The sequence below is a fragment of the Monoraphidium neglectum genome (genome assembly GCF_000611645.1).
Source record: "Monoraphidium neglectum strain SAG 48.87 unplaced genomic scaffold scaffold01740, whole genome shotgun sequence".
Classification (NCBI taxonomy): domain Eukaryota; kingdom Viridiplantae; phylum Chlorophyta; class Chlorophyceae; order Sphaeropleales; family Selenastraceae; genus Monoraphidium; species Monoraphidium neglectum.
The window spans coordinates 5,776-12,753 of NW_014011888.1; the positions used below are offsets into that span (position 1 = coordinate 5,776).

The 6,978-nt window shown below is 63.7% G+C and overlaps 2 protein-coding genes across 2 annotated transcripts; both read right to left on the reverse strand.

Moving 5' to 3' along the window:
• Positions 1–421: 421 nt before the first annotated feature.
• MNEG_8870 (hypothetical protein) lies at positions 422–3,944 on the reverse strand (the record flags this gene model as incomplete). Its single annotated transcript, XM_014042658.1, has 10 exons — positions 422–531; positions 835–949; positions 1,152–1,310; positions 1,377–1,560; positions 1,802–1,897; positions 2,210–2,280; positions 2,484–2,564; positions 3,181–3,270; positions 3,354–3,464; positions 3,516–3,944. The coding sequence occupies 10 exons, from the start codon at positions 3,942–3,944 to the stop codon at positions 422–424; spliced, it is 1,446 nt and encodes a 481-aa protein (XP_013898112.1).
• Positions 3,945–5,955: 2,011 nt separating this feature from the next.
• Positions 5,956–6,596, reverse strand: MNEG_8871 (hypothetical protein; the record flags this gene model as incomplete). Its single annotated transcript, XM_014042659.1, has 1 exon — positions 5,956–6,596. A coding segment is annotated over one exon (641 nt), but the record flags the coding sequence as incomplete, so codon positions are not given.
• Between the last annotated feature and the right edge of the window lie 382 nt (positions 6,597–6,978).

A 6,978-nucleotide genomic window follows, 5' to 3' on the forward strand; every position in this document is an offset into this window, starting at 1 on the left:
GTGTGCGTGCTTGCGTGCGTGCGTGCGTGTGTGTGTGTGTGCGTGCGTGCGTGCGTGCGTGTGTGTGTGTGTGTGTGTGTGTGTGTGTGTGCGTGCAGGGAGGCCAGCTCTGCGAAGTCAAGGCACTGCAGCACGTGTCGCGGCAGCCTCCCGCCGCCTGCACCCGCAGCGCCAGCCCCAGGGTGCGGTGCGCGGCTCAAAAAGGCACCCTGCTGAACGGCACTCCACGTGACTCTGTGTCACTCCATGTCAAGCCCTGCACGTTTGGTTGCTCTTCTCACGCTGGTAGTTGCTGCCCTAAATTACAGGAGTACCAAATGTCGCTGCTCTGTCTATGTAATACGGCGCCTGGCGCGCCCGCCCGTCGTCGGGAGCCTCTCTCGGACGGTCTCCAGCTCCAGCTACCCGGCAGCTTCCCAGATCACGACCCCGGCTCGCTGCCCCCCGGGAACGGCTGCAGCGCCAGCTTGTCTCCCTTGAGGTAGTATCTCATCACGGCCTTCATCCGCTCGTGTTTGTCTGGATGGTAGTCTGGGACCGACAGGGAGGGTTTGGGGGTTGGGCGGCAGGGGTTTGTTCAAAGAGGGTTGATCTGAGGCTGGATTGCAGAAGGGTGATCTGAGGGCGGGTTCCAGGAGGATGGTCTTCGAGGGCGCGTCGGGGATAGAGGAGTGCGCAGGGACCAGCGACTCATGCGGCGCGCGCCGTGCACCGGACGGTTACGAGACGTCACGCCCCCCATGCTGACATGGTTGCGTCGGGTGTTTGTCCCGCCCCCTTGAAGAGAACAAGCGGCTGGGGTGCGGCGACGGCATGCGCGGTGGTGAAACTCACTTATGTGCACCATGACCGGGGAGGGCGGCTGTTGGTCCAGGGGCATCTGCCGGACCCGCTTGAAGAGCGTCTTGCTGTTCATGAATTGGTAGATGTCCATCACGCGCACAGTCACCTGAGGGAGGGGTGCCGGGTGGTGCAGTCGCAGGGTCAGACGCGGTCAAATGTTCAAGTTTATGACGGGACGCCAGCTGCTGCCAATCGGCCTGCTGCACGGCAGGTTGCCGCTCAGATTGCTGCCTGCCACGTGCAAGCTGGGCGTCAAGCAGCCACGCGGCGGCACTCTAGGTCACCCGTTCAATGGGTGACATTTCGACCCGCCAGCTGAGCAGCGGCAGCCGTGGCAGCAGCAGCAGCAGCAGCAGCAGCAGCAGCAGCAGCAGCAGCAGCAGCAGCAGCAGCAGCAGCAGCAGCAGCAGCAGCAGCAGCAGCAGCAGCAGCAGCAGCAGCAGCAGCAGCAGCAGCGACTGCAGCGACTGCAGCAGCCAATAAGCAGCAGCAGCAGTCAGCAGAGGCAGCGGCAGCGGCGCCCATCCGCCCACCATGGCGCTCTTGTAGTCCCCGTGACTAAGGATGAACATCTCTTCGTTGTACGCCGACTGGTCCCAGTACTTCTCCCGCGCGAGGCGGGTCTCCAGGCGCTGCATCAGGTCGATGGTGCGCTGATTGGAGCGGAGGTAGAAGAGGCCGCTGTTCATGTTAAAGTGGGCCATCTTCTGGGCAAACCTGGTGATGGGAGTTTATGCCGTTTGGCGGCGTTGATTTGCATATGTTCTCTGTGCATGCATCTGACAGTGACGTGTGTGCGTGTATGGAGTGTGTGCCATCGTGCATGCAAGCAAGCAGCAGCAGGGACCCATTGAGTGGTGGGCGCGAGCTGCCCAGCACGGCGGCTTGGGGGTCAGACTCTAGAAGGCGCAGTGGCTGCATCGCTTCCGGGGCACGTGCAGGGGTGGCTGCGGCCCACCTGGCCCAGCCCATTGAGGGGTCGTCGACGCCGTCAATGGCGCCATAGGCCCCCTGCACATCAAATCCGTCCGTCTGGCCTTCCACATCATGATCCCTTCATAAGTAATCGTATGTGTGTGTGTGTGTGTGTGCGTGGTACTCGCATGTGTGTGTGTGTGTGTGTGTGTGTGTGTGTGTGTGTGTGAAGCGCGTGTGTGCACGTGCGTGCATGTGTGCGTGCCAGGGATACAGAGATTGTGGGGCAGGGCAGGGGTGCGAGTGAGCCGAGTGTGCAAGGCGCGTCGTGACCCACAGCGTAGATGCAGGGTGCCAGCTGGCAGTTGGCGGCTTATGATGCAAATTCGGTGGAGCTTGGGGCGTGCAAAGAGCAGCACCCCAGCCTCACAGCCCCGCTCTGTCCCCCCACCTGTACAGAAATTTGAAGGGGTTCTGCAGCACGGCGATGTCGATATCGGACAGCAGCACCGCCCAGCCCACCTGCGCAGGCCGGCGGCGGAGCCAGGGCGCAGGCACTAAGGGGTCGAATCGTGCGGAGGCGGTCCCTGCAATCCAACGCTGACAATTGAAGGGCACACCCAGCCGCTCCCAGCAAACACCAGGCGGCTCGCTCGGCCCAACGGCGCATGCGTGGCCGTGGTGATGAATGCGTCCAGATTGATGACCAAAGGCTGTCTACGTACCGTCAGGAACTTTTTGATGATGCCAAACTTGAGGGCGCTGATGGAGTGGTTGTCGCCAGTGTCGGCCTGCGCCTTAGACACCTGCGGTGTGGGAGCGCATGAAACCGTGTGTGTGTGCGAGAGAGTGTCTGTGTGACTGTGTAAAATGTGGGCAGGTGTGTGTGTAGGGTTGCATGTGTCGGGTTGCATGTGTTGTGTGCACTCATGCGCGGGGTTGAGATCCTGCATCCGACAAGGTCAGCACCCCGTCTGCTTAGACTGCACCAGCTTGTTAGGGCAACCGTTAGCCTCGGCTGCCCCGTACTCACGCACTCAGTCACCACACACAGCTGCACGCGCATGCACCCACAGACAGAGTAGCCCCAGCCGACCTCACGCGATACATCCGCCCCTCTGGGTTCTGAGACACCCCCTGCAGACCCACCCAAGCCCCACCTTGATGGCCTATCACCCCAACCCCTCTGCTTCTTTTTGGTGCGCCCACCCCACCTTTGTGGGCATGATGAAGCAGGGGGGGTGAACCCCCCTGCACCGCCGCCCCCCTGGATGGGCTGCCACCCCACCCCCTTTGGGCGGTACCCCTTTGGGGAGCCCGGGCTTCTCCCCTCATTGCTGGAAAAGCGTGATGTCATGTATTCTAATGTAAGGTAACCCCACCGCCCGTTGCCTTGCGCACACACACCCCACCCCACCCCACCTTTATGGGCATGAAGAAGTGGTTCACCCCCCGCTGCTTCATGCCCTCCACCGTCTCCTCATCCAGCGCCACCACCAGGTAGTTGGTCACCTTTGATGAGGTGGGGGCGGGGATGGGGGTGCGGGTAGGGGTGCTGGAGGGTGGGGAATGCTGCGTTGCTGCCAGGCCGTCACAGGCGCCACGGCCGCCGCCGCCGAAGCCGCCGCCGCCGCGCGAGCCAGGCGCGCGCGGCCGCGAGGCGCCGCCACGGCCAACTGAAAGGTCGACCGAGGCGCGCCGCCGCGCTGGGCCCGCGGGGTGGGGATTTTGCGTGGGCAGCTGTGGGGGGCGCTCACCCCCGCCTGCTTCACGCCCTCGAGCCATGTGTCGAGCATCCCCTCCAGCATGGGGTTCTTATTCGACACCCCGATCAGCACTTCTCTCTCCGGCGCTATCATGGTCAAGTAGGATTTCAGGAGCTTCAACTCAGGGTCTTTCGCGACGGCCTCGGCGCGCGCGGCGGCGGCGGCGCGCTCAGCCGCAGAGGCGGTTGCGGGTTCGCCGACGTCCGCCGCGATCGCCGCGAGCTCCTGCGCGGCCGCGGCGCCGCCCAACGCGCTGACGCCGTTCAGGATGTCCTCGCGGTTTGTGGCTATGTATATGCGCTCCGCGAGGACGACGCCGACGCAGGCGCCGAGCGCGAACACCGCCACCAGCAGCTGGTGGCGCGAGCGGAAGTCGAGCGACTTGCTTTTACCGCTGCCCCCATCGTCCAGGACACCCATCGCGCTTAAAGTAGCCTGTACGTTGTGCAAGGGCCGCGGTCACCCGCACGGAGCAGCGAGGATAAACTGTGCTGGATCGCACATACAACGCCGCGCAATTCCACCAATTTCAATACGTCGATTGATGGTATGATATATATAGGAAGCGAGCGTAGCCCTCTCACCTGGCACTGCACACTGACACTGCACTGCTGCTTTACTGCTCCCAACCGTGCCTGCGCCCTGCCCTTCAGACTTGCCAGCGATGCTATTGTGACATGAGACGGTACATCTTGAACTCACCGAATACCTCAACTACATTGGAGTCGTAGTCGGCGTCTTGAGGTGCCTCGTCACCCACATCAGCCTTGTGTTGCTGCCTGGTGGCTATGACAACTGCAGACCGGTATTGGGCAACTTTCAGCAGGCATGGTCAAGACCGTGTGCGTGCAAAATCAACCCTGCCGTAACCTGACGTGCAACTAAATCAATCGTGCAATCGACGTGCTTAACAACTATTGTATACTACATCCCAGCAGTGCACTTCAGCCGTATACCACTTGCCCACCTGGTGCCAACATGCAGAGCGCTGATGAGCACTAGTGCTGACACAAGCCTTCCCTTGGAACACGTGCCTTACATGTTGTCCACCCCCTTGATTCCTGCACCCCCACCTCGGCGGTATCACAGCCTGCTGAGGTCGCTGCAGCCCCCGCTGACGAGCGGAGGTGCCCACAGCCTCCCCAGCCACGCGGGTCCTTGGCCGGTCAACCGCGACAGGCAAATTGACTCGACATCCCCTTTTCCCCCCATGGATTTCCTTAGCACTCCACTCCTTCACACGGCGCTTCTGATTGCCCTCACTGTCTGCCGATCTCACTGTGACGCAGATGCATGCAACGCCTGCGAGCCTTGCAGCCCGCGGGCGCTGCACCACGTTTTGCTGTCCAGCGTTCCCACATGGAGCAGCGTCGAAATACACACAGGCTGGTCTGTCCGAGTTGTGTCTGGCAACAGCAACCTCTGTCGTGTCGCCCCTGCACAGAAATCTCCCTGACCCGTCCAGCTCAGACGCCACAACCGCCCCCGCACGACTCGAGGGCTCAGGCCAGCAACTACCCCTTACATTGACTGGGCCGCCCCAAATACATGAAATTAGGACAGGCCAAAGAAGAGCAGCTGCTGCACAGATATTCATTTGTTGTCAAGTGCCTCAAGAGATGTTTTGGCCAGGCCAAGTTCTCGAGTGCTTCGTGGGTGCAAATGGGCGTCGAAAGCGAACCTGCCAGCCTGCATTGTGTGCACCCAAGTGGCGTATGGGACGAGGTCCGCTGACCTGTCGCGCCAAGCAAGGTGGGGCACGACAACACCCAACAATTAAAGTGATGCATGGCCCGCTGCACTCGCGCTTTAGGACGCCACTTGCTCCTGCGCACCTGCTTTCAGGCGCGTGTGCATGCACGCAAGTGATGCACCACCACCAGCAGCAGCAGCAGCAGCAGCAGCAGCAGCAGCAGCAGCAGCTCCAGCTCCAGTGAGACAGGAAGCGTGGTGAAGGTTCGCTTCCCGTGCAGTTGCTTGGCGAAGGAGTGGCCCGGTTCAGGGCACACGGTCCTGCTCGGCTGCCCTAGGGTGCAAGGAAGCGCTAGTGTCCAGAACAGAGCGCTGATGCGTATCGCCAAAGTCATTAGGTCCGAAATGCCGCGTCAGTGAGGGATCGAGGGGCGCACAGTTCAGTCCTTCGGCAAGGCGCGCATGCTCCATTAGGGCCGGCACGGCGCCTGGACACGAGGGGCAGCGGCCCTTCAAGTCAGCTGTGCGGCCGGGTCATCAGCTCGTTCGAATGCCCAGGCATCTCGTTTCCGCCCAAAACACTCCTGAGTGCAGGCCGCACAGAAATCCACTCTCAAAAGTACCAGCGGCACAGCCGGCCCTCTGCACCAGGGTTGTGCGCCGGGCCGCTCGGCATGCCCCTCGGCCCCTCCCTGTGCGCGTCGTTCGCTCGCGACCAAACTCAGCGGCGCGCGTGCGCTCACTCCACCACCCATTCCTCCGCCAGCAGCAGCCGCCGCGCAGCGCCGCCGGCGCCGGCGCCGGCGCCGCGCCGCTCCCGCAGCCTCCGCTGCCGCCGCCGCCGCCGCTTCCCGGCAGTGCCGGCGGCGGGGGCGGCGCCGCCGCTCGTCACTGCCAGGTCGTCCAGCACGAGCCTGGTTGTGCTCACCGCCGGCGCGACAGTGACGCGGAGCGCGCCTGCGCAAGTAGGCGGGAACGTGATGCGCCCCGGCGTGCCGTCCAGCAGCCGCACCGTCCCCGCCGCCAGCTGAGCGCCGGCCGCCCCGAAGCACGAGATCACAACGCGGCCCTCCCCGGTGCTGGGGAGCCCGAGGGACGCGGTCAACGCGGCGTCCGGCGCCTCGGTCAAGATCATCGCGAGCGGCGTGAACGGCGCGCCGTCGGCAGGCGCAAAGGCGATCGCGCCGTCGCCGCTGCCGGGGAGGGCGGGCGTATTGGTCAGCGCGACGGGCGCGGAGGCGACGCCGGCGCGGAGGGCCACGGGGAGCGCGGGGGCGGCGACCGCGGATGCGCCGGTGAAGGTCAGGCCGCCAGAGGTGATGACTGGGGCGGGGCCGGCTGCGAGGGACGAAGTGACGTCATCAAACGTCAGCAGGCGGCCTGCGAGGGTGGGCCGGACCGGTTCGGGGTGGGTTGTTGTCGGTTCAAGTTGGTTGGGGCCGACTGAGTGGGCAGGCTGCTTGGGTTGAGGGTTGCGAACAAGAGCTCAAAACCTTGTGCAACATGCGTTGCGCTGGTTGAGTGCAGATGGGGGGATCCAGACTAGTCGCCACGAGCATGTGGCGAGGGCAGATGTGCGAGACAGGATCATGCAGGAGGACACAGGGCCGGCGAGATGGAGGGCCACCGCGTCGCATGTTTGTGAGGCGGCACGCGCCGGGCCATGCGGCGCGCAGTGGGGGTGGGGCGTGCCTCACCGTTGGGGGGCAGCTCCAGGGGCGGGAACAGCGGCCCTGGCGGGGGCGAGGGGGAGGGCGACAGC